Source organism: Mesoplodon bidens (genome assembly GCF_964165515.1).
Source record: "Mesoplodon bidens genome assembly, chromosome: 10".
Classification (NCBI taxonomy): domain Eukaryota; kingdom Metazoa; phylum Chordata; class Mammalia; order Artiodactyla; family Ziphiidae; genus Mesoplodon; species Mesoplodon bidens.
The window spans coordinates 77,622,319-77,649,801 of NC_138172.1; the positions used below are offsets into that span (position 1 = coordinate 77,622,319).

Below are 27,483 nucleotides of genomic sequence, written 5' to 3' on the forward strand. Positions count from 1 at the left end.
AGCAGGGGCAGCCCTCTGCATGCCACCACATGCATTGGCCTGGGGGCATCCGTGGGAGGGAATATCCCTGGTCCCTTTGGGTTGGTGTGACTTTGGGAAGCTCTTGGGAGGGGCCTGGGGGCTGAGCTGGGGAAAGGGAGAAAAGGAAAGAAAAGAGAAAATTACAGGAGAAGAAAAGGCAGGACCTAAAATGCAGCAGGAGTCAGAGAATGCCAACAAAAGTGCTGAGGATGAGTGTAGCAGGGCAGGTGGCCCGCGAGCTACTGCACAGGCTAGTGTCAGCAGGGGGGTGGGGACTGAACACGGGGACAGTAGGGGCTGTGTGTTGGGCAGGGGAAGCGACACAGTGCCCACCCTACCATCAGATGGGCGGACTGCCACGGCTAACAGGGTTTCCATCATTGCCTGGGGGGCCCTTTGTTGCTGCTGACAACACAAACCAAAGTTACAGTGATTATGGAACCCTCAAATAGGCCAACCTGGATCTGCATTAATGACCCTGAAAAGCTGAGTGGCAATGGCCGGGGCTCTCAGGCACCGGGACCTCGGGAACAGGACCCCAACCCTTGATCTGACTGGTTCAGAAACAATGAACACATTTTATTGACCTTACATATTGCATAATTCTGATTCTGTGGAATCGTTTCATAGAGTTTTCACTGTTCTTGCTTTAATGCAAATAGTAAACATGATCCAGGGACAGTGCTGGCCAAAGGGAATAGTTCTAACATACCCTGGAGATTTGATCATTTCACAACAGGTCCAATCAAAAGTGAAGGTCCTCCAGTTTCATGAGTAATGAATCAAAATGAAGCTCAAAACACCAAGTTCTCCGGAGTTTCAATAATTAATAGGCATTCTCAAAATTTGCTTTATATGAAAAGCCTTAGTCAGGAAGGCTTTTGATACATTTGATACATTTCTTCATTTGTGAGATTTGTTCAGTTTTGAGGAGCTGAAAGGAAGTCTGGTGCCTATTTTCCTAAGGGGAGGAGGTGGTGGTGACGTGGGACGGGAGTTTCAGCTTGCCAGAATAGCTGAGACCCACTGCCCAAAGTCATTAACATTTTTTATCTTATGTCTACAAGGAGGAAATGTTCACTGCGCCATGCCCCTAACAGAACAGCTAACTTGGGTGATCCCTCATATGTATGCACAGTTTTATAAATGTCGATGTGCAAAAGAAGCACACTCTAAAAAAAGAAAAGGGAAAAAAAAGGGAACTGAAACTCACAGCATGGGATCCTATGGTAGGATTCTCTAAATATATTCTTCGCTGCCCTGTAACCCATAAACATGACCTACCTATTCTTATATAACAGGAATAGAAGAGAACTCCGTGTTTGACCAGGCCAGCAATTTACAGTTCCCAGTTTTTTGGTGGATACAGTTTTTATGGAGAGCTCTCCACAGGTTGAAGGCAACTGCCCTCTGTACCAACCCCTTGGTTGTTTGGGAAAATATAAGCAAGTATTTAACCTCTGCCCCAAATAAGGCCATTATGGACCTTATTATAGGTTGACCTATAGGTCAACCCAGGAAACATCTAGAGGTCAGCACGTACCTGTTTTACCAAACAAATTGTTAAATCTTCTTGATATTGGAGAACTCATAGAAAATACAGGAGTAGATGAACCTAGGGATGTTGACTAGAAAAGAAAAAAAGAATTACAAAGCAAACGTGTTAGACCAAGGCCCCGTTTTGATCTGTAGGATGATTCGTTTGCTGCCTGCTAGTGGTCACTGATTGCATCTTTCATCTCACTTTAAGGAGAGAGCCTGGATGAGCATGAATTTCTATTTCAGACAAATTAAGCAGGGGAGCCACCTTTTGAAACACTATAACATCACCACGGGTATTAGGGAAATAGCTTCCAAATACATTTTTTACTGTTTTATAGGGCTTATTATCTTCTGACATATGAAAACAAATATATCTAAGTGCAATAGTTATTTTCCAAGATGAACCACAGAAAATTCTATTCATCATTATTCTTCAAATTTTGTTCTTTATGGCCTTGAGTTTCCCCAGAAGAGTGCTTCTCATTGAAATTTGGTTTTAGCCTCCAGTTGATATTATCTGTGCTGTTTGTAACCTCTATTAAAAGATGTGGGGACAGCATCTTAATGCTAGTTCTGTTCCATGACTATGTTTAATAGGCAGAATCAGGTAAGAAGAAAACACAGTGGAATAATCTATGTTATCATTGGTAGTGGAGAGAGAGGGGTTTGTGAAAGTCTCTACAAAGGAAGTATTTACCTTTGAGTGCTGTGAAGACCATCTTGACAGTGAAAACTTATTCAGCAAGGCTTCCTGTACCTGCATCATTTAAAAGAAGCCATTGTCAACTCAACATGTCACTGCAATTTAGACTTTTCTAGGATCATGACTGTCACTGTTCTTACCTTCTGATCCCAGAGGCATCCAAAGAGTAAAATGAATAATCCCTGAAAAAAGAATTGGGAAGAAGTGCATTTTAATCGTATTAATTATATTAATCATATTCTAGTCTAGCAAAATAGGAAGTATTATTCGCCTGCCATAGAATTTGTACTACCTCTTTCCACATCTGCATTTATGGCCCAGTAGATGAGAATGATGTAGTAGGTCCACACCAAGGGAACTTTGGTGTTATAATGTTATAAGGGTATTTTCAATTTCCCTATTTCCACCCAATTGTGCGCTGGAGATCGTGCTGGCTATGTTATTAAACATACCTCTTATGTCTACAGTAGCCCTCATGTAATTGTGATGAGAACATAAGACATGAGGTGGAATAATCAGTCCCTTCTAGTCAAGGCATATTATAAACATAATTAGACATGAGCCTTAGAGTTTGGAGCCATGGACCCAGTAGCAGAAGTTAGGATTTGCATGGTCTTGGCATTAGCATCTAGGGCAATGTCTCGGCATCACCTCCAGATGCCCTGGGTCCTCACCAGCTCATGGGGACCTAGGCCTACCACTGATCTACTGGTTGAAGCAGAATTAAGCATCCCCTTCCTTGTGCTCCAAAGGCTTGTTGTCTGTACCTCTGCTAAAGCTCACCTAACAACGTGGCTTGTATTATAGTTACGGGCTGCTGGAGAGCAAAGAGCATGTCTTTTTCGTTTTCACATAATGGAGCAAAATGTCTACCTTACATAGAGCATTCGTTCTTTCATCCTTCAGAAAAATGTTTCCTGAGAACCCACTATGCGGTACAGAGCCTTCATTTCATTTGCCAAATGGTTAGTGAGCACCTAGTCTGTGCCAAGGTCTTTGCAGGCACTAGGAATGTACTGATAAATAAGACAGATGCTGCCCCTGACCTCACCAAGGCAGAACTCATTTAATGCTTGTGGAAATTAACTGGAGAGATTGTTTGGTTTAATGGTGGTATTTTCATTTAGGAGATAATAAACGGCATCAAGATAATGTTAGATAAATAGCAAAATCCAGTGTAGGGAAGGGACTTTCCTCCTATTTGTATTATCAGGGCATTTAGAAGAGAGGTGCATATGCAATTAAATTATAATGCAGGTGATAAGAGCCATACGGTTCCATGGGCACAGAGGAATGTGCTCTTTCTATTTCATTGAGTTCTTGTCATTACCGTTCTTTAGGGCTAGGGCCTCCTATGAACAAAAGTCCTTCCCCGTTTCTACCCCTGTTTGTGTTTCTATCATTATAGATCCTTCCTGAGAGCGCTGCCCTGCAGAACGTACCTGGAAGGCATTGAGGAGGGTAAATACGATATGGAACACAGCATTGCTCCCCTGGAACACGGTGGCGAGACCAAAACCCCAGGTGAGCCCCAAGAGCGGTGTGAGGACCCCAATGCTCTTGGTGATCTGGAACAGGCTGCTTTTTTCCTGCTTGCTTGGCTTGTCCCCGATGGAAGGTCTCAGGATCTTGGTGATGACCACGACTGTGATGGTCACGTTGACCACCACAATGAGCAGTGCTGGGATAACGAAGGCCAGCAGGGCCTTGGTATCCTCCCAGTTGAGCCAACAGGCATTTTTCCTTGTGTAGACCTCCCGGGGCTGGGTGGCCCCCACCGTGATGACGGAGATGACCAGAGGGCAACCGTAGCCGAGAGAAAACGCAATAGCCTTCTGAATGGACTTGCTCGTGTCATGCAGGATGAAAACCAAGCGGTAGAAGAGCATGAGGCCCAGAGTCAGCATCCAGAAGAAGACGCTGAGGTAGGAGAAGTGGACAAAGAAGGTGGCAGCCACACAGGCCGCCTGGTTGAGTGGGTAGCGGTAGTTGTGGATGGCGGCGGCCACGATGAACCAGACGTCGGCGACCAGAAGGGAGGCGGCAATGTTCACGATGCAGATGTGGCGCATGGAGGAAGTCCGGTTCTTGGTGACCGATTTCCACACCACGGCTTCCACAGCGAGGCAGGCTGTCAAGCTCAAGATGGAAAAGCACAGCCCGATGTAGGAAATGATATCCAGTAGTATTTTCAGGAGAGAATCAGGGTCTGGGGAATCAGGGGACATGAGGATGGAGAATGATGTGAGGTGGTCACAGCTGCAGGATACACTGTCCTCGGTGACTTCTTTAACATAACATCCACTGCTGTCCCACCCCCCTGTGTGGTTGGCGAGGTTGAAGTTCCAGAAGACACACCTCGGTACCCCGCCCAGAGGGTTGTTGTTTTTGAAAGTCATCAAAATCCTGAATGGCGTGGTTATATTGTGGCTGACAGTGGTTGTCATTACTAAGCTGTTTGCAAAAGTCTTTCCTGGAACATCCTGGGCGAGGATGGTTTTGAGAGTTGGGAAAGCCACGGTGACAATAAATGAATCTGGTTGCAGGTGTTCCAGCTGGCATTCATTAATGGTCACATTGCCCCAGAGGTCAGAGTCTAAGAAAACAAAGCTCTGTGTGTAGGATTTGGGGTGGCCAGATCTTATGACCATGCTCTTCATCTGAACATTAGGTTGAGAGATGGTGCTATCTTCTGACCGCAAGGCTCGGGAAAATCTTTCCACTGAATCCAGTAACTGTGAGCTCTGATTGGTCTTTTGCTGTCGTGACATCATCCAGGTATTCAAAACGGGTTTGCCGAGGATGACGTTGACCGTGGAGAGGACGTGCTGTAATTGACAAGGCATGGGATCAAGCCAACCGGATGTTTTCAATCATAAGAGAGAAAAAGAGAACATCTCCCTGGAAACTGGTTCAGTGGGTAGAGGGAAGAAGAAAATAGAAGAGAAAAATGCAGCATCGCAGGCTGTGGAGGACTGTGATCCACCTTCTCATGGAGGGAATTAGCAGGGGATGGGTCCTCACAACTGCGAGACTTACTAAACATTTAGCAGTCGTGACGGTGAGAACTGCCCCCACCTCTCACTAAGGTCGACTCAGCAGGCTGCCAGAGATATTTATTAATTGTTTTATCTTATTTTAAAGCTCAAGCCTGTAAAGGCTTTTGGGTGGGTGGTATCTCACCAGCAAGGGTGAGGTAGTCTCAGAAGACCCTCTCAAATGCTGAGCATCAAATACGCCATGGGAGTGTTGTTAAAAACATCTTTCTTTTTAGCTCAACATTTTGATTCTCTCCCATAAACTTGGAATTGTCATTTGTGGCTTCTCTCCATGGAGAGAAGTGGCTTTTTCTCTCCGCCCTTCTTTGCCTGGTTCTGTTCTCTGAAATGATGAACCCTGCAGTTAGTTGAATGGTGGCCCTTATTTGGAGAAAACCTTATTTGGAGAAAGCATCTTTGTAGATGTAATTAAGGATCTTGAGAGAAAAATCAACCTGGATTACCTAAATGGGCCCTAAATCCAAGTATCCTTATAAGAGACAGAAGAGGAGAAGGTAAATGGAGAAGAAAAGAAGGTCATGTGAAGACAAAGTCAGAGGTTAGAATGAGGCAATTTGTTACAGCAGCCCTAGGAAATCTGTATAAGCTCCTTAGACGCCTGGTACCCAAGCTGCTTGCCAGTTACCTCTGGTTGGGTTTGGCCAATGAGAAGCATCGGCAGGAGATGAGAGGGTGAGAGAAGAAAGAAGCTGAGATATATTTTTCCTGCTACCCACTGCACCTTCATTTCACTCTCAGCACAGCTTTGGTGATAGTTACATACTTCCAATACTGTAGTTCCTGCTCAGTGATCCCTCCTCCAACACTATGGGTGCACTATTTCCTCTCCTTTCCACATTAATCCTCAGGGTAGTAAGGGCTTCTAAATGTAGCTGGTCTCTGGGTGCCTTACACCTTTTTTTTTTTTTAATTCCTGGTTTTACCTCTGTAAGTATCCCTTCATTAAAATCTCTTCATGTGAACTCTGGTGGGTGAATTCTCTTTCCTCTCAGAATGCTGATTGCTTCAAAGATCATGTTTTGTGAGAGACCATTGAGAATCCCACCTTGTACATATTCTGAAAACCTTTCATTCCTAGTTTTCTTAGAAAGCAAGTAAGAATTCATTCTCTTTTAATGAAGAAACTAAAACAGACTTTCTCTGAAGAAATCTTAAGATCCCAAAATGTACACTGAAAATATTCACTGATATGCTAAAAGCCAGAGCTGGCAAAGCGTTGCTCAGGAAAAGACAGAGAAGAAGTTGCAATGGAGAGAAGTTATGTTTCTTGACCCCAAGTCCTGAGGGATGAAAAGACAAGACCCCAAACTCCTGCAAGGCTTAAGCAAACTCACCATCATCATTTCTGAATTCACTTGGGTTGGAACTGTTGAGAGCAAATCAAGGATGTTAATAATGGCTCCCAGGCTCCCAGGAAATGAGTTGACTTCAAGCTTCACCTGGTTTGTGCTAATGGAAAGATTCTTTAGGTATGAAGGGAGCTTCTGATCCTGAGAGGGGCTCTTCATCAAAGCCTAGTAAAACAAAAGCCAACACAGAAAAAAAACAAAAAACGTGCCCATCAGTCATCAAATACTGCTGATACATCCATGACAAAAATCTCTCACATCTGAGTTTCCTTTTTGATTCCTCCATTCTCATAAGTATATCCCATAAGGTAATGTACTTATCTCTTAAACTGTGCTTGCTCTTCAGAATGGAATATTACATGAGACCTCACACATAGAAGGGGAACAGTAAGGCATACGTCAACCTGATGACTAGTTGAAAAGGAAAAGGAAGGGAAGTAGATATGATCACTAGAGAACTAGATTAAAAGTTGCATAAAATTGTCACTTGATTGTCTGTATGAAAGCACATTTGCTACTCTGCTTTTTCTCATCACTTACCTCGCTGACCATGAGAGTGGTTTCTATCCCAAATTTCCTGGGACAGTTCTGGTTTATATCTGATGTCCCAGTGTAATTATAAGTAGTGCCCTCTTTTATTTTCAAAAATGATACAAATGAACTCATTTACAAAACAGAAATAGACCCATATATATAGAACTCAAACTTAAGGTTACCAAAGGGGAAAGTGGGGGAGGGAAAATTAGGACAAACAAGGACCTACTGTATAGCACAGGGAGCTATACTCAATATTTTGTAATAACCTATAAGGGAAAAGAATCTGAAATATTCTTTTTTAGATTCTTTTCCCTAACACAACATTGTAAATGAACTATACTTCAATAAAACAAACACACACACACAAACAAACAAAAAAAAACAAAAAGCAAAAAGTATCCTGGTTTGGATGATAAATTATATGTCACCTTATCTATAATGATCACATTTGTGTTTTCTAACTATCTGACTCCTCACTATAATTAAAGAATGAACTAAAAGTTGGTCTTCTCCTTAAAGAACTTTGATGAGTGTTCTAACCCAGGGGAGTTTCCTCCTCTGAATGCAGAAGTATTTGTTTTACTTAACAGAATTTACATTTGTGACATCACTACCAATGTCATCCTGTGTTTTAAGTTCAATGTCTCTCCCATTAAATGATAAGCTCCTTAACAAGGGGAACCATGTGTTGCATTTCTTTATATCCTTCTCATATCCCATAACCCCTAACATAGTCATTTAACTTTGTATGTAGTAGGTATTCAATAACATATGTTGAATGGATAAATTAGACAGAGCATGATAGGTCAGCATGCCCCCTTTCCATTGAAAGGGTATGTAGTATCTCGAATTGGGACCAGAGCCCAATGTTGAGTTCAAATTATAATTTCTATCTTCCTCAGTTGGGATAGTTTATATTCCTGATGCTTTACCCATCAAGGTCTAACTCAGATGCCAAGTTTTTCAAGCAGAATTTCTTGATTATCCTAGTCCCAATTAATACATATATAACATCTATATTCCGTATCCAATCAGAGGTCAAGTTTTGATTTGGCCTCTTTACCCTGATAGCACCTATAATAATGCTTTATACATAGTTGGTATTTTAATGAATTTGATGTGAGACAAGAGATAATTAGATAAAATGCAAACCAATATCACCCTTTTTTCTCAGTCCTTCTTCCCAGGATGTGAGGATTTGGAGCTAACCAGATGTTAGCTCCAAATATAGCTCAGGGTCTGAAGGTGTTACCATGAGCTATAACCCCACTAATTGCCTCATTTATTGTAACTCATGGAATTTTAGGAGTCCTGAACTTTCAGCAACTTAAGTATGAGAGGTAATTTATATTTATTTTGATGAAGTGAAACATGTTTTTCCTACCACATGGCAGTAACCTCTACTCTAGGTAAGAGAGGTCAGCTAGGCCCTTCTATAACTATAGGTTACCTCTAAGGATTAAGGAAATCTCAGACTTGTAATAGCGTAAAGCCCAACTATTTTTTTTGACTGATGAAACTTACTTTTTGTGTTGCTCCCCTTTCTGAAAAGATTAGCGTTATTAGCTTGATATAAAAATTCTTCAAAGCAGAGGAGTTAGAGGGGATAACACAACTTCCATCTCGGAGGTAATGGACACAAGATATTAAGAAGTCAAGGTGAAGCTGTACAGCTGGTCCTAGGGCAGAACACGTATTTTGCTGCCTCCATATTTGGATTCAAGTGAAATATTCAGCATTTCTAGGGTTGCATCTTCTTTGGAATTAAATAAGTATAGCTTTGAGAGCAACACAAAACAGCTGAAAGACCATTTTCCTAAGTGCTGAGAAATAGGATCAGCTAGACACATCTCCCCACCAAGAGTTCAGAGTCAAGTGTTTAAGAATCACCTCAGCCAGCCGGAGCAGAGTATTTATTGGGGCAGAGATGCAGTCGTTTTTCTTGACCTTCCACTGGGACCCCACACATCTGTAAGTTATGGTCCCACCAATGGGACTCCCAGGGATTCTGGGAACATTAGAGAACTGGCAAAGCTTCTGGATGACTTTTCCGGGTTCCCCAACACCTATGATAGGATCTTGGCATGTGACGTTCTCCCCTGCATTGGAAAAATGGACATAAAAAGGACAATTGAAAAGAGGAGAAAAGATAGTGGAAATAGGGTCAGGCTTAGGTAGAGTTTTGATCTTTGAACTCATCTTTTTTCTTTTCAGTGACCTTTTCGGAGTTGCCCAATTTCTTTATTTTGCCCCTGATTTTCTAAAGCCCCTTAGGGCTTTCCATGCAAAGCCAATTCTAATCTGCGCTGGCTTTTTCTAACAGAATTTATTTCCTCAATGCCTCATTCCCACCTCTGACCTCCAGGAATCTTCTCTCTGATGCCTGTAAAATCTAAGCCATGGAAAGTAATGAGAGCTTGATGTGTACTCATCCAGATAAAAGATAGGCAGGTTAACAAGGGTCTTAGGGACATAATGACTTAATCCAAGGGATTCTCAACTCTGGTGTATTAGAATCTTCAGAGGAGCTTGGAAAATACCAATGTCCAGGCTCACTCCAGCCCAAGTAGATCAAAACCTCTTGGGCTGGAATTTAGGCATCAGCAGTTTTTTAAGCTTCCCCAGTGATTCTAGGGTGCAGCCAAGTTTGAGAAGCACCACTTTAATCCAAGGATATAATTAGTAGGAGGAATTCCAGGCACCCATGACCTGAATATTCTGGGCAATATTCCTAAGCATTTATTCCTTCTGGTTTCTCTTAAGGATGACTTTGCTTTACCTGTACTCAAGACAGACTTGAATGGGAAAATGGCATTTATTGCAGAATCTCTAGTCTCCAAGGGACCCTGACTCTCTGATGAGCAGACCCCCCTCTCATCATCTTTTAAATTTAGCATGAATTGAGTTCTTAGCCATTGTGTAAAATCTTAGAATACTTAAGTAATGTTCCATTAGGAAAAAGAAGAGGAATCAGACTTGGTATGAAGAAAGAAGAGCAGAACAAAGGTAAGTGAATAAAATATGATGATGCCTAGGCTAAGATGGAGGGACAGTGGAGAAATGACCTTGGCTTCCCCCTGGAAGAGGTGTGCTTGGTGGGGTCCAGAGGACAGTGACCCAGAGAGATAGGGAGCTCTAAATTGCTTCCTACTTTGTTGTCTAGGGCTCAGATACCAACAGATGTTGAGAAAGACCTCAAATCCCTCAGTAAACTCAAATAAGCTTGGTAATGGAGACATGGATCCTACAGACATCACGGGTTCTATTAGAGAGAAGATTTCTGCGGGGAGGGGATTGCTTATTGTGCAAGCCCAGGAGCATCCTTTATCCACTTGCCCCTCGGTTGCTACTGAGGAGAGCTCTTCGGTATGGGTTATTACAGAGATGGCTCCACAAATCACGACCTTTTACCTTGAAAATAGTATTTAGGGGGATATTGGCTCAGTGATGACAAAGGATGGGAAAGACAGTTTCTGATTCTTTTACGTAGCCCTTTTTTACATAGTTTCTGATTCTTCTTGCGTACAGAAATATGGCTTCATCTGCAAGGTTTTCTTGATCCATTTCTCCCCACCTAATCACTAGCAGAGTTAAACCAGGCAGCCTCTTCTATCCACCTACAACTGTCTCTAGTTTAGAATTTACCACATTATATGTGATAACATTTTTAAATCACATTTCTCTCTCCCCTAGGCTTGAGGCCAAGAAACATAGCTTACTTCTTTTCAAAGCCCCATGCTTAGCTCAAGGCTTGCTACATGAAAGTGATTAACATATATTTATTGATGGATGAATGAGGGAGTGAATGAATACATGAATCCCTGCTCGTGACTATAACATTTTAAAATAATTTAAAATGCTCTCACCAGGAACCAGATTAAGCTTCATAGATGGGCTCCGGACTGAATTATTAGCGGTATTGGTAATGTGACAAAACACATCCATATTTTCTGGACAGGAAATTGAGTTTGCCACGAAATGGTGTTTGTAGCACACTTGCGTTCCATTAACTTCTTTTGCTAAGGTACAATGAAAGAATGAAGTCACAGCATTAGTATTCAAAGCACAAATTTTGTTAAAATCATCCAATGTGGATAAACTTGTCCAAACTTTTCCCAAGAATGTGCCACATTCATTTTAATGTGGTTCTCAAAATGCCTCTAGCTTAGAAGTAAGAAAGCTCACATCGGCACGTGTGCTAGCCAAAACCTTACCTCCACCATTCACGGCTCCAAATCTGTGCCTACCCAGTTCTGGACAATCAGAATGCTTTCTCAACCTCCCTCTACCTATTGAAATCCCCACCATGCTCTGTGTCTTTATCCTATCCTGCTTGTGCAGCATAGGTTTGGAGGTCATCTTTTTACAGATCTGTCTCCTCCACCAGACCCTAAGGTCTTGGAGAGAAGGTATCTGGTCTTATTTATCTTTGCATCTCCCAGTGCCTAGCTCGGTATTTGACACAAAGAAAGCAGTGAATGCGTGCGTGTTGAACACAGAATGTTAAAACCCTTAAATAGTTCGGTACCCAGATTGATTTCATATCCCCCCTACCATGCAGCCTTCTCTAAATTGTCCGGTCTTTATGGGATCCCCATTTTTCTGAACTTCCATTGTTTTTTCTATCTGTAGTGCTCATTTTGTATATTTAATGCTCTATGTATTGTCTTTTACGACATATGCCCTTCTAGATATTGATATATATGCCCCACTTCTTTCGTCTCCTTTTCATTGCCTACTGTTATGTTTTGTATTAAGCATAGGTCCCAAAGAACAGTTCTTGAAAGTATGAATGAGCTTATAAATCCCTCGTGAAGGTGTCCATGCATTCTGATTTGTGGTTGTGAGTTCATATCTGGTTGACCTTAATCTACAGGAATCCTGAGGGATCTGGATGGAGGGTACATTCTACCAGAGAGGATTTAAAGTTTTTGGCCAGGTACCCCTGAGTGCTACCAATGGACTACTTTAAGTTAATTACTCTTCAGCTTGGAGTTATTGGACCACATAGGTAGTATAAATTCAAGCCCCAAATCTGAATGAAGGCAGGACAGTTATACTTCTCAGGGGAAATTGTTGCCCACCCAGCACTGAAGCTCTTAACTCTGGCAGATGAATTTTGTTTTTCTAGCTTCTTCTTTTACTGAGCATGTCACTGTCTGAGGGTCCTGACATTGTGCTGATGGGGTAGGTTGCCTTAGTTACTCCATTGGGAGCAAGGCCTTTTCTTTCATACACTTCAGAGCCTTCAAATTCAAATTCAAGATTCTGAGGTTTCCGATATTGGCAGATGCCCTCAGGGGAACTCCAGCATTAGCTAAAGCATTACCTCTATTTTTCTTTTCTTCTATGTTTTTGACCCTTGGTTATTTCTCTTACTCTCGTGCCTGCTCAACTGTGCATTTAAAAGGATTTTTGCCATACTTTTATTGCATGCTGATTCATAGCATAGAGGGAGAGGTGATCAGAATATCGAGTCTACTATACTGAGCACGTAGGAGGCTTGTGACGGTAACTTAATACTATCTTCAACAGCTCTCACTAAAAACAGCGGGCTCCACCCTCACAGACTCTCAAGATTTTGTCACAAACCAATGAGCCACTGGTCACCTAGCAAAATAGAAGGCAATAAAGCCTCATGGGCTTCCCCCTGTTACATTATGTCTCTGAAGCAATCCCTCTGTCTCTTTACCCCTATTTTAAGAGTAAATTTTTAGACTCCCCATATATGGAATCATGTGTCCTTACAATTCAGCAGTGGGCATCTTACCAGCTGGAAAGGACGAGGAACCAGCTTGGAAAATGACCTTGTAGTCTCTGTCCTCCTCAATGCAGCACTTGATGTGACGGGAGCTTGTGCATGGAATGGCAGCTTCCAAAGGATCAACCATGATATTGCGCTCTAGGGGCAGCGGGTGGACGATGACATCTTTGGCCATGACACTGTATGAATTCTTGTATCGAAATATGCAGTGATAGGTTCCTGAGTGGAAGGAAGCCAAGATGAGATGGAACAAAGTCATCGCTCCAAATAGACATTTGCTGAGAAAGTTGAGAAGAGGCTTGGCTTTCCTTGTCAAGCTGGGGCACAGGCACCGCACCCGCTCCTGGGCCCTGGACTAGAAAATGCTCCATAGTTTCCCCTCCTGGGTTTGCTATGCATTTGAAGGACTAGCTCATCGCCACCTAAATGTTCACTTACTTTCGAAGAAAATCAAGTGGCGTATCCAGAGTCATATAGCCTGTTGGGGGTGGAATTGAGTTTCAAATCTGGTTCACAATACCTACTCCAAGGCTCTTTCTTTAATCCGGGTTGCAGGGGGCGCAGAATGCGAATTTTGGTGTGTGCTGGGCTGGGGAGTTCTTTGAAGAAAGTTGCTAGTGAGAGGGAGATAGAGCACTGTGGTCTCACAAGGCCCCCTCTCCCCATCTTTAAGGGAGTAGGTGCCTCTGGTCTGGGACCTCATGGCACCACTAAGGAATGTGGGGAGGGAGCGGGGAAGGAGGGAAAGAGGTTGACTGTGAGTTCTTGGGAGAGCTTGGTCTGTGGACTCTGAGATTAGATGTCTGACTCTTATCTAGAAAAGTCTAAAGAGGAGAGCGGCCGACTTTGCAGGAGTGAAAAGAGAAGGCTGCAGCAGGAGTTGCCTGCATGCCCAGTGCTTGGTGAAGCAGAGTGGACTGTGGACAGGGCTTGAGTTGAGCTTCATGAAAGGAACTCACAATCGTCAGAGGATGAACCACCATTGGATCAGCTGTTGTCGGGACAGTGGAAGATTATAACAGCATCTACAGTTAAGTAGGACCTTTCAATGTTCCTGACATTCCTTCTCTTTGCCCCGACTCTGGAGGAGCCAGAGTAGCTGCTAGCCAGAGGGAAAACACGTAGAAGGAGAACAGAGAGGAAACACTTTCTGATTCCCATTGGGAGGGAGGGGAAATTTACATTGAATATAAAATAAAAGTGTAGTTGATTTAGATAAGAATAGATGATTTTTAGCACCTGATTCTGGGACTGTTTAATAGTTCAGTGTGACCAGAACAGCCACAGCTCTTCCTAAGTTATTGGCTGATAGTAGGAAAGGGCAGTTGGGCAGAGCAACTCTCCTGTGTGAGTTCAGCACAGGAGAAAAAGACTCCCATTTCCTGATTGTATCTATCAAGTCCAGCCAGATAATAAGTAGTTATTTCTACAGTATTGCTTAGGCCTTATATGAAAAAGTAAAGAACTCAGAGGATCTGGACTGATTAAGCTTATAATGAATGAAAAGCTTTAGAATAGAGTTGTTAAGAGTTGGCCTCTGTAGCAACACAGTCTCTGTTTCCCTTTGACTTTGCTGTCTACTAGATGTATAACCTCAGGTAGTTTCCTTAACCTCACTGGGCCTCAGTTTCCTCATCTGTGAAATGGAGATAATAATAGCACTCTTGATTCCTGGAGTGGAGCAAACAAAGAAGCAGTGAAGCAAAGCCCTTGTCCTATTCCTGTGTTTTCCTGGGACAGCGAAAAGAATAACAAGGACTCCTGGAGTCAGCTTTGCACCAAGGATTCTCAGGGCCAGTGGGTCATTGCCCACAACTCTAGAGCTCCTTTCCAAGATGTAACCGATGACCGGAATCAGGGCTTAGGGCAGCTTCCTAACAGCCCTTGGGCTCAGTGCCAGGATAGGACCACTCAGTTAAATCTGCAGCCTGGTTTGCTCTTTACCCAGGACTCTGAAGGTAATCAAGTTATCAGGCACCAAGTCTAAATGTCTTTGTGAGGGTTTGGTTCTAGAAGTGTCTTGAAATGACATATAAAAAAGTATCTTCAGGGAGTGAGTATATTGGAGTAGGGGAATGTAAGATCTCTGTTTTAGAAAGGTCATTCAGGAGAATGGTCTTGAGGGGGAGGGAGGCATGGGATGATGCTGTTACTACTGAACATTTACTTTGTGTAAATAAAGCAGGTGGTGCCGCTTGTTGAGACAGTATGATTGGCATCATGTCCCTCCCTGAGGAGGAGGTGGCTGGTATATTCCCTGCATGAGTCTATGGTGAACACGGAGGAGGCAGGGCAGGTGCTCATCTCCCCACTGAAGAGCCTTCACAGAGCCACCTCTCTGCCCTTTCAGATGCCTGACTGGGATACTGCTTCTTACGGATGTGTGGTCTTTTCATCTCTGGCTATAATGTTACCCACGCGACCTAAGCTGTGACCATTATTCCTGACACTTTTTTGAGTGATGAGGCAAATCTCCCAGACCCAGGTGTACAGGGGCAGGGAGGATGGAGAGAGAGGTAGAATGATTAGGTAGTTTTGTTATTTTATTTTTGTGGTAACTTCACAGCATTTTAAAGTTATATACTATATGTTTAAACATCTCCCTAAAAAAGGCTGACCTATATAACAATCTAAATGGGACTGTATCCTTCTTCTACTACAAGGTGGGAGAGAATTCCCTTTGTAAAACTATGAATCCAAATAAATGACTGTTTACAAAAAACAATAAAATAATAGCACTCTCCTCTAGGTTTATGGTTTTAAATTAATTCATACACTTAAATACGTAAAACAATATCTATCACATAGCAACAGCTCAAGAAATGTCAGCTATTATTGAAGCAATTCCTTCCAATTCCCTTTTCTTTCAAAAATTTGCATTTCCTCCCAACCTAAACAAGGTCTAGGGATAAGTAGAAAACAAAAATGTGTTTTTTCCCCCTTTGGAACCAGGCATATAAAATCTTTAGGCAGAATTTTTATACCTCAGTTGGGTGAAACACAAGAGTCTGGTAAAAATACTTTAAAAAAACAATCCTCTTAAGAGTTTAGAATTAACATATACAAATCACTAATACAGTAAGTCCCTTACATACGAACCTTTAAGCTGTGAACTTTCAAAGATGCGAACTTGCCCCTGTATGCCAGCTGTTGCGCTGTACTACTGTACTTTTCAAGGTACTGTACTGTAAGATTAAAAATGTTTTATTTTTTGTGTTTTTTATGTAGTTTTTGTGTGAAAAGTATTATAAACCTATTACAGTACAGTACTATATAACTGATTGTGTCAGTTGGGTACCTAGGCTAACTTTGTTGGACTTATGAACAAATTGGACTTACGAACGCGCTCTTGGAATGGAACTCGGTCATGTGTAGGGGACTTATTGTATATAAAATAGATGAACAGCAAGGACCTACTGTATAGCATGGGTACTATACTCAATATCTTGCAATAACGTATAATGGAAAAGAGTCTAAAAAAGTATATGTGTGTGTGTGTGTGTATAAAACTGAATCACTTTGCTGTACATTTGAAACTAACACAACATTGTAAATTAACTATGCTTCAATAAAAAAAATCCTCTTAACTTAATGGAAAAGCACAGACTCTAGAATCAAAGAGACTAGTTCTAATCCTGGCTCTACAGCTTAAACTGTGGAAACCTAGGCTCACTTTGCACATCTGTAAAATGGGAATAGTGACATCTTCCCCCAGAAGGCTGTTGCATTTAGTGTGAGTACATATGTCATATAGAGCGGCTGGCACAGGCATGGCCCAGGGCAGGCCCTCCATGGATGGTAATGATTACAGTGTGTTTCCAGGGGTCCAGGCATCGGGGTCCAGAGTATCTGGGCTTTCACTCACCGTTCCACTCCCTGGTGGAGGTCTTGACTGTCAGCACCGACTCCGCTCCATTAGGATACCTCCTCGTGGTATAAAACCTTTTGTATATTTTAATTCCAGCAGAAGTGTTCCAGTACACCTCATCATAATTACTCATGTCACTGATGCACTTTATTGAAAAGCTTTGTCCCTCAGAAACAGAAATTGGGTCCGGGGTTATTTTTAGGTTGGCTAAAAGAATGCAAACAAAACAGACAAAAGAAAACCAATAACAAGTAAAATGTTTAGTCTTTCTGGTGACATCAACACCTGAGTGAAATTTCACATAGAGACAGAAAGCATGGGCTGTCCTGACTCTACTTGGTTCCATGCGGGATTGGTACCTTGCTGCTCCGGAGCTTTACTTGTTTCTAGGCTGTTCTCGGTGGTGCTCTGAACTGTACCCATTTCCATCACATGCCTTGGGAACTCGCGCACTTCCCCTTTGTGGCTGGAATTATCTCCTGATGATCAGCAGGGCAAAAGGTTGTAAACTACAGTGTCGACTTAACCCAAACTCCCCTCCAACCTTTTCCAGGCACCTCAATGGGGACTCAATGGCTCAGTTCTTATAACCACATCATTCTCTACTCTTTGAAAATAACTTCAAAAAATACCATACTGTATTTTAATTTCTTTCTTCTGTATCTCTTCTCTATAAAAATGTGAGCCCCTTAAGAGTAGGACCCTCTCATCTGAGTCTTCACATCCCCAGCATTAGCACTGGGTCCAGTACCCAGCCAGTGCTTTTCAAGCAGACAAGTGGTTTTTGGAATTACATGTTAAGTACAGGGATCACAGCGTTTACTGCCCAAATAATTATACCTGGGCTGGGAAGTACAGGCACCCTAATTTATGTCCCTATTTACTCCTATTTCTGAGAATTTCCTTGTAAGTTCATGAGGAACTAGTCACTGAAACTGTTAACAAGATCCTTATAAATATAAAAGCTTCTATGAACATTCTACTGGTTTTGCCTCTGGTTCTCTTTCTACTCCTCTTTGAGCATAGTTGTCATTTCAAAATGCCATTCACTCTGTCTTCTCTACATGAACCATGTCATACCTTGAGCCCACAGATGCTGGCCAGCTTTTCCAATCAGTGTGGAATCTTATTCTTACTCATAAACAAAAGAAATCAGGGCTTTCCATAGTACCCTCCAGAAGCTGGGATTCAAATGTTCAGATGCAGCCCCAAAGTCACAGAGAAGGGATTCATATGCCCCTCATGTTGCCCTCCCTGGCTATAAGGATCTTGAGATGGTTTTCTAAGGCTGAATTGTTTCTGAGGGTGGAAAGGAAAAGGTGCATGGAAGCCTCAATCTGGTTCTCTTGATTCTCAGATGAGAATCAAACTACCAGACCGGTGGTTTTCAGCAAAGACTAAGCATATCCCTGAGACAGCCAAAAGCCCACAGAATCAACACAACTCTCTGAGTTAAAACTTGCAGGGTATACCTGCTCTCATTCTAGAAAACTGCAAATACCTCAAAAGACCCTGAACTTTTCTATAGTAATAATGTTTCAGATAAATCTAATCTTGATCTTTGTAAAAGTGCTAAGTCACGATAGTAGAACATGGAAACAAGAGTAACAAGTATGTTTATCTCAGTCCTTTCTCCAAATTGTTCAGAAAGGGGAACTGAGCATTTATCTAAATATACAGTTTGTTTTTGTAAGATGGGTGGGTAGAAAAACACGTTTGTCTGCTCCACTTTGGCAGATAGGGATGAAGTTATAATGCTTTGTGATATGAGCAGAAGAAATGATACTTTTAAGAGGCCTAGAATTACTTAAAATATTTTTTAAAACCCACTTGTTACAACTGTAAAATAATCACAAAATACCAGACTCTTAAATCTTCCTGCAGCATTCTCTCTGGAAAAGATGAAATGGGAGAGAAAGAGGGGGTGAAGGATGGTGGGGAGTGAGCCAGGCTATTGGAATTCAAAGGAGGGAGAATGGGATTATGGGAGGACAAAGTGGGAAATCAGAGGTGTTATCCTCATTCAGGGACTCATCTGAGTGTGAAACCCTACTTCCCACCCACTTTCTGTCTTTCTAGTACAATGCAGGCTGTTCCTTCCCTGCAACCGCTGTTTCTTACCCCTACCCTTCCTGCTTTTAAAGGCTTCGTAAGAATTTAAGTGGCAGAGATGGAAATCCCATTATGTGGTTGACCCCCATCGCACTCTCACTACCATGGAAGGCCCTGCTTTACTGCTCATGGATATTCCCAGTTGATTGGCAGCCCTTAGTTTGAAGAGCAAGGCAAAAAATTCAAGCGAAAGAGTCCTTACCCACAGAGACGAATGTCACTTTTATGTCTTTACTGCCTCTGGCTCCGTGGGCGCTGATGAACTCACACGTGTAGATCACTGTCGTTCCAGACAATCTGCTCGGACACTGAGTGCCATCGGCCATGAGGGTGTATCTGCTGCAGCCAGTGTCTGTGTCTGTTTCAGGGCTTCCTGCAACAACATAAAAGAGGTTCTTTTACTGTCACAGTTGGCTGACTGTCTGAGTTGGTAGCAAAGAAGCCAAATCAGTGAAAAAGAATTCTTATTTCATTCAATTTCTTCTCTTTGAAGGGAGAGGCAGGGTGGTGTAATGGTTAGCCCTGCCGCCTCAGGATCCACGTGGCCCGGCTGCAGACTCCAACTTTACTACGTACCAGTAGGGTGTTACTGGGAAAGTCACTAAACCACTCTGTGCCTCAGTTTCTCCAGATGTAACATGAGAATAAATAATAACAGCTGTGACCTGGGATTGTAGTCAGGTAAAAGGAGTTACTGTGTAAACACTTAGAACAGCGCCTGGCTGGGGCCGACCCCTAACAAAAACCCTTCGTGATGGTAGTTGGAGTGTGAAAAATAAAAAAAGAATCCATGTGTTTGGATATGACTTCAACTGGAAGGAAACAAATGTCAGATTATTTTGACTATTATTATTGTTGAAAGGAGGAAGAAACGGGACACGGACTCTGATATTCATCTCATTTGAGACCTGTTTTCATAACTTGTTCCTTCTTATTAGTATATATGTTTTAGTGGAAGCTTCAACGTCATGCTTTCTCAGGGTAACAGCAATTTACCCTTCAGAATAGCTGTTCACTATCTTCCTTTCCATTCCCAAGATGCTGTGCCCTCCAAGCCATCCTGCCTGTGGCTCTATAACAGCCCCTTGGCCATTTTTTCTAGTCCTGTTCCTTTACTCTCTCTCCTCCAACGCTGCCTTCTGCTATGTAGTTCTTTATTTTTTTTTTTTGAAGATGTTGGGGGTAGGAGTTTATTAATTAATTTATTTATTTTTGCTGTGTTGGGCCTTTGTTTCTGTGCGAGGGCTTTCTCTAGTTGCGGCAAGCGGGCGCCACTCTCCATCGCGGTGCGCAGGCCTCTCACTATCGCAGCCCCTCTTGTTGCGGAGCACAGGCTCCGGACGCACAGGCTCAGCGGCCATGGCTCACGGGCCCAGCCGCTCCGTGGCATGTGGGATCCCCCCAGACCAGGGCTCGAACCCGTGTCCCCTGCACCAGCAGGCAGACTCTCAACCACTGCGCCACCAGGGAAGCCCCTGCCATGTACTTCTGCCAGGCATTCTTCAAACACTGGCAATCTTCCAAACATTAAAGAAAAAAAAACCCTTCTGATGAACTCCATCCAGCCTTGGCTGGATGATCAATGCTATTTAAAATATTTTGATTAATAAGTCACCAGTTTTTCTCCCCAGTCCCCAAGATGGTTGTTCAGAATACCAAACTGATTTCCCACCTTGAGTAAATTACCTGCTAGTTCATAGGTACAAATGTCCCTTTCATCTCCAAGGCTCACCCCTCTACTTACTTTTGGAAAACCTACTCTCTCTAATTCCCCCAGGACCTCACTCCATCCTTTATCGTTCCTCTCCCTTGACTGCACAACAACGGAAGTTACTGAATGCAGCCTACACGTTCGTGCTCTGTTTTCTGAAGTAGAGCTGGTAGGCAGTTATAAGGACGCTGCTCAAGGTTAAAGAATATCCAGTGAAAATTGCCCACGATGCTGAGGATACGTAAAGGCACGGTCTGCAAAGCTTTCATCCTTACCAGAAAGCAGTTATTGTGGCAGATGCAAAGTATGCAACTCTGTTTTAAATGTTGACATTTATCTTCTTTTTTTTTCTCCTCTCAAAAGTCTCGCAAAGTGGGTACCATTGTCACTATTTAAAAGATGAAGGTCTGGGACTTCCCTGGCGATCTAGTGGTTAGGCTTCAGTGCTCTCACTGCCGCTGCCCAGGTTCAATCCCTGGTCAGGGAACTAAGATCCCTCAAGCTGTGTGGCGCAGCCAAAAAAAAAAGGAAAAAAAAAGATGCAGTTCTCAGAGTCAAGATGACCCAAGTTGCTCTGCAGCAGAAACAGGGCAGAGCTGGAATGACAGCTCTTCAGGACCAGATTCTGTCTTACTGGAAAGCACGGGTGGTAAGGCTAATTTTTCTAGAGTAAAAGACTGGGCTCAAGTTCTTTTTTTTCTTTTTCCTTTTTTAAGCCCAATTTTCTGTGCATTCCTACAAGTAGAGAAATCACTATTTAAAATCAGATTTGTCGGGCTTCCCTGGTGGCGCAGTGGTTGAGAGTCCGCCTGCTGATGCAGGGGACAGGGGTTCGTGCCCCGGTCCGGGAGGATCCCACATGCCGTGGAGCGGCTGGGCCCGTGAGCCATGGCCGCTGAGCCTGCGCATCCAGAGCCTGTGCTGCGCAACGGGAGGGGCCGCGGCAGTGAGAGGCCCGCATACTGCAAAAAAACAAAAACAAAAATAAATAAAATAAAATAAAATCAGATTTGTCTACGGCATCATTAGGAACACAGAGGGAGGCACAGAGGGGGAGGAGAGAGAGCAGTGGGTGAGGAGGGGAACTCTTGGTGCTCTCAGGGAGATGGTGGGCAGCTCACGGAAAGCCTCAGTCTCCTCATGTGGAAAATGAGGGATGGGATGAAATCCGTGGTTCTCACAATAACATCTCCTGTGAAACTGAAGAAGATTAAATTGCCTGGAGCCCAAACGTGGAGACTGTGAACAAGTGGCTCTCAGGTAGAACCTTGACAGCTGGTCTTTTTCAAAAAACAACTGTGGACACCCTGAGGGGCAGCCAGGCTGGGACAGGCCGCCTCTGACGGGGCTGTTTGCCACTTCTAGCTGCTTCTCTAGGTCTCCCCTCAGCCCCCGAGGCAGGCCTGTTTCTAGCGGTCCTTTATAATGTGACTTGAAGGCCACAAGGCCGATTTCTACTCAATAAAGAAAAAAAAGTCTCACTTATCTCTTACTTATGCCCTCCTGGGCTACAAACATAACATTTCAGTTGGCACAGAAGCATAACTAATAACGCACAATTAAAAATGTCAGTGGGGTCATTGGGAAGAAAAGACATAAGAAGGGAGACCGTGGCGTTTGAGCCTGTCTCCCCACCATGAGTCACTCAGGGAGCTGAGTGTTCCGTGTTGTCATCTACACCCTGACAGTCAGCTAAGAGAGCTGACTTTACACCCTCTTGTAAAGACTCAAATCTCTTATCAATACTCCGCGTGACCACGGGCCCAGGGAGCATGGCAGGCAGGGAAAAGAAGAAGTTGACGAACTCGTCTGGAAACTGTTTTGTCAAAGAGGGAATTAGACTGTTATTTTTTCATCATCACATAACAAGAGCTACGGTGAGAATACAAACGCTGTTGCCTTCAAATTTCCCCAAGTGGTCAGTACCTTCCCGTACAGGCAAAGCTAGCGCTAAGTACAGGCGAACTAGAAGCTGCACTAATGACTATTAGTACCTCTGTTATTACTACTAGTACTCTTAATACTCTTACTTCTGTTACCATTACCATTTATATCATCAACCCATGCCCCACGATTTGAAATAGGCTCAGAAAGCCCTCCCTGTTCAAAAAAGACCGCCTTCTTAAAGCTAGAAATTCTGTCACTGCAGATTACTTCCTTTCTGTCTTATCCTTTGCCAGAAGTGCTTTGAAAATCCAGTGCAACCGTTTCTGAGAAGATGTAATACATTCACTTCTAGATGCTTTGGGGTGAATTATCTAGCTAGACGGCTTTCTGCTGAGCTGGAAAAATGGGTGATAAAAGAACTGGTGGAATCTGGAGAAAGACTGCCGCAGAGAGGGGATGGCAAGGGAGGTGGAAGGAGGGCAGGGTGTTGAAAGCAGGGGCTAAGTTCATCCGAGAAGAAACCCTGCCGGCCCCCGGCGGCCAGCCCTGTGGCAGGAAATCCACTGTTCTGCCAGTCGGTTCAGCCCACCCTGGGCATTACGAATGTCTGTAGCAGCGGTGGCCACAGTGAGGTTCCTGAGCATCTGCACAGCAGACTTCCTGGTTCTTTTGCCAGATGGCTAGGCTTTTCACCCCTCACAGTTGAAAGCGTCTAAGTCAGTACTCCGGGAACTGTGCAAGGTCCTTCTCCCATCTGGCAGTTCCTCCAGGATGCCTACACCTCCTCTTCCTTAAAAATTAGGGAAGTGACTAAATGGACCATATGTCAACATGTTCAACAGTTACCAGATGCTTTTCCCATTCTCTGTAGCACTTTAAGGTAGAGAACAAATGTGCTTTTCAAACTAGATGTGCTCTGAAAACGTTACATCCAAATTGATCCTTATTTTATTTATGATTTAATAATGTCTGATAGCAACGGCTTTATAAAATAAAAGCTCCACCACACTGATGTATTTCATGGGTAAAGCCACATTTTCCTTTAAGGATTTTTTACTAAAAATGTGAGCAAATAATACTGTCATTTCTTAAGGGAAAGATTGGATCTTGTTATGTGAGGTTTCTAGGCAGAAAACAGTCTTTTGTTTCAATACAAATTCTGCCGGATCAACTCACTCTAGTGTTGGCTCACCAGGCCTGTGTGATATAGTTTGACCAAGGCAAAGGCTGTGAAACAAGATGAGTCCCAATTCTTTTCTTTTCCTAATTATGACAACCTTGGATAAGTCATTTAATTTGAACCTCGATTTCCTTATTTGAAAATGGGAGGCAAAAAAATGCCAGCTTCAAACTTGTGGTCAAGTTTAAATGGGATTAAAAGTGATAACATATCTTTTAAACATTGGTTGATCATAAACTAGTATACAAAACAGAATCACCAATGTTATTTTAATTTCTTCTTCTTCTTATCATTCACCAGTATAAACTGGAAGGTGGGGAATTCCCAGTGATATCTCAGATCTGCAAACAGGATCAGAAATTGACATTGGTTGAGAGACACACAGGTTGACAGAGAAAGATATAAAACCAGAGGCATGGAATCAGATAATACAGAAAGAGACATGGCTACAAAGGCAGAGAAGTGGGAAGGACAGACGCCAAGAGGAGAGACACAGGAATGAGACTCTCGGAGTCAGACCCCAAAGCAAAGCCAATGACCTCATCCTTGGCTCTTTGCTGAAGAGGGAAAGGAGAGGGCAGTGGGGACAAGCTTGTCTTGTCTGTAGGCAAGACACCATGGACCTACGTCATCCCATCACTCCCTCTTGGGTCTTCTCTGTCAGAATCTTGTCTACAACCCAAGCATGAAAATTGTGTTTGTATATTTTGGGAATTTTGTTTTAGAATGGCTAAGCTGGAGTTGGCATCAAACCTCATACTTTTTCAGTCTGGAAAAAAACCCAGCCACCTGACATTTGCTCTTTCACCGACTGCATCTCCCATTTTTACTTGGCCAAGAGGCAAAAACCTGTTTGCAAAAGGGCTTCTAACAGTCTCACCTGGAATGCTTATATTCCCCTCTTGCTTCCATTCCACTTGACTCCAATTCCCCATCATCTCACTGCAGCAGCTCAAAGACACAGGATTATTGTCACACATCACCTTCATGTCTTCATTTGCCAAAATCCGGATGGATGTAACATCTATTTTTTTTCTGGACCCATATTCAAAAATATCTAATGTCAGTTTGCAAATATATTCACCTGTAGCGAATACACAAAGGCATTTATTATTACTATTACATATGTCTTAGAAGAATGATATTACATATTTCCTTAGAAGAATGATAGCCTCATCTCATGGGTCATGATGGAACTTCATAAAACATCACTTTCAAAAGCATCTGAGACTTGGTCTAAACAACCCTAAAGGAACATTCAGGAAGTGCAGAAGGTCAAGGCAGGTATTTCTGAGGCCATAAGGTAAAAGAGAAGAGAGCTGTTCTCAGGAAAGAGCAGAAATCTGAGTCCTCGCTAGTAAGAAAAAAAGTGTGGGGATGCTTCAGAGGTAGAAAGGGAAAATGGGAAAACCTTGGAGAATTAGGAGGTCATGGATAATTTTGGCATCCTATTTAACTCTGGGGCAGGTCAGAGTCAACAGACATATGATGGAACCCATGTGTCTGCAGCCCAGTTTCTCATTCAGAGAAAAAGAGATGCTCCTGGTGACATCTAGGTTACGATGGGGCTATTAAATTCTAGAACGTCAGGTAAAACTTATGCTTCTGTGGTTGCTGGGGAGGGACAAGTGGGAGGGATTGAAACAGAGGACAAGAAAATGGGGAGGGGGAGAGCAGGGACCCATATGTTCACTACCTTGATTGTGGTGATAGTTGTACGGGTGTACACACATGTCAAAACTTATTAAATTATACACTTCACATATGTACAGCTTGCTATATGTCAATTCTACCTCAACAAGGCTCTTCTAAATTTTTTTTAATGTTAAAAAAAGGAGTTTACTTTTTGTCTTAGGTTCCAACTCATAAGCTTCAGTAAATGTGGAAAATTATATTTGTCTCCCAAGGTTAAATTTGCTTTGCATCATGGGATTAATTTTCAGTTTTGAGAAGCTGAGCTTGGTGACTTCCTTTTGAAGAGGAAAAGGCTGTCTACACACACCACCGCAGTTTGATTCTCTCTTAGCTCTTCATTCCTCTCCTTGCCCTGGTTACTGGATGGCAACCCACCCGCGTCATCCTGAGTGATGTTGTAAATGGTGAGGCGGGACACGGAGGTCATGTTGTTGAGCACGTAGGTGTAGATGGAGAACCTGCTGCTGTTCTGGATGTCGAAGCCTGTTTCCACGTGCTGCCAGGATATGTTGGAGGACAAAACTTCGTTCTCACACGTCAGAGTTACTGTATCCCCTTCAAGGATGATTTCTGGGCTGATGGAGAACTTCGTTTCATCTGGAAACCCAAACAGAAGATATTAGGGTCCCAAAGCAAATAAATGGAATTAATGCTACTCCCTGAATGCCACCACCACTGGGGTTTTCAAGAGGTCTCCATGGTGATGAATGAGGCAACGCGTCTTCCTCACTCCACCCCTGGGCAGCTGGGATCTGAGGCCCCAGAGTGACAGTCTGCCAGCTACTAGGGACATGGTTCCCAGTTTGGGATCTTTGCACACTTAACAGTCCTCAGTGGTACTAATGGGGTCCCAAAGCTATTTTCAATATTTCAAATCATCTGTCACAGACATAGAGAACAGACTTGTGGTTGCCAAGGGGGAGGGGGGGAGGGGAGGGATGGACTGGGAGCTTGGGATTAGCAAATGCAAACTATTATATACAGGATGGATAAACATCAAGGTCTTACTGTATAGCACGGGGAGCTATATTCAATATCCTGTGATAAACCATAATGGAAAAGAATATGAAAAAGAATGTGTAATATATATGTATAACTGAACCACTTTGCTGTACAGCAGGAATTAACACAACATTGTAAATCAACTATACTTCAATAAAATTTATAAAATAAAATAAAAATGCCAAAAAATGTTTAAATAGTCTGGTAGAAAATTGCACATTTGCTTATGAAAAAGCCACCACAGCTAACCTAAACATCAAGTTTCTTTGCTACTGATTTGAAAGATATCAACTGCTTCTTACTGATAACTGATACCTCATGCTGACTGAAAGCTCTGTCCTGTGTCTTTGATGAATTAAGAGTGGGAAAATAAATTAATTTTTACAATAAAGTATGCTTGGGAAATAAGAATGTTTTTAAAGACCTAACACCCATGGGCCCATAAGAGTGGGAGCTTATTAGATACACAGGTCTGTATTTGAATCCTGGTTCTGTACCAGGCATAGCTGTGTGGCCCTAGGGAACTTGCTTACCATCTCTGAGCCTCAGCTTCCTTGTCTGGAAAATAGGGGCAGTGAGCGCTACCACGGGAGGTGACTTGGAGGAATAGTAACTATTCTTATTGTTTTCACAGTAAAATTCTGGGGAACCCTGGTATTAAGCCATTTCACAGACAGAAATGAAAACACAGTATTTGCTATTTTTGTGTGTGTTTTTATGGCTGTCCCTTGTTTACACAACATGCAGATTTTTCCCTCTAAGCTGTGCTATGTCCTTCATGAGCTCCATGTGTTGAGAAAATCAGAGGAGCTGGGGAAGGAGGTTTGGCCACTCCTCTTTTGGATGGTTCTTTATGCTCATGCCACACCCTGTTCGTACTGTAAACATGGGACTAAAATACCATACAATTAATTTAGGGTGCTATGATGTTCTGGTCAAAATATCAAGGTATCTAAAAATTTCTTATGCCGTTTTTTAGGCTCCTGGATAAAATAAGATTTCAGAAAATTGCATTCAACTATTAGGAAGCAAGGCCATCTGTGAATATTTCAT

At 42.8% G+C, this 27,483-nt stretch overlaps 1 protein-coding gene across 7 annotated transcripts in view; it reads right to left on the bottom strand.

Moving 5' to 3' along the window:
* ADGRF5 (adhesion G protein-coupled receptor F5) overlaps positions 1-27,483 on the bottom strand; it is a 112,512-nt gene that overhangs the window by 1,530 nt on the left and 83,499 nt on the right. For 5 of the 7 annotated variants that reach the window (XM_081245843.1, XM_081245847.1, XM_081245846.1 and 2 more), the window contains 12 exons: positions 25,804-26,025; positions 24,614-24,817; positions 19,158-19,328; positions 16,841-17,050; positions 12,982-13,194; positions 11,078-11,230; positions 9,102-9,310; positions 6,660-6,839; positions 3,709-5,094; positions 2,407-2,448; positions 2,261-2,320; positions 1,565-1,649 (listed from right to left, as the gene is read on the bottom strand). In XM_081245843.1, coding sequence (XP_081101969.1) covers positions 1,565-1,649; positions 2,261-2,320; positions 2,407-2,448; positions 3,709-5,094; positions 6,660-6,839; positions 9,102-9,310; positions 11,078-11,230; positions 12,982-13,194; positions 16,841-17,050; positions 19,158-19,328; positions 24,614-24,817; positions 25,804-26,025 — 3,135 coding nt within the window. Of the gene's footprint in view, positions 1-359; positions 427-1,564; positions 1,650-2,260; positions 2,321-2,406; positions 2,449-3,708; positions 5,095-6,659; positions 6,840-9,101; positions 9,311-11,077; positions 11,231-12,981; positions 13,195-16,840; positions 17,051-17,202; positions 17,323-19,157; positions 19,329-24,613; positions 24,818-25,803; positions 26,026-27,483 lie in introns of all 7 variants that reach the window. The other 2 variants (XM_081245845.1, XM_081245848.1) reach the window with 2 other exon arrangements.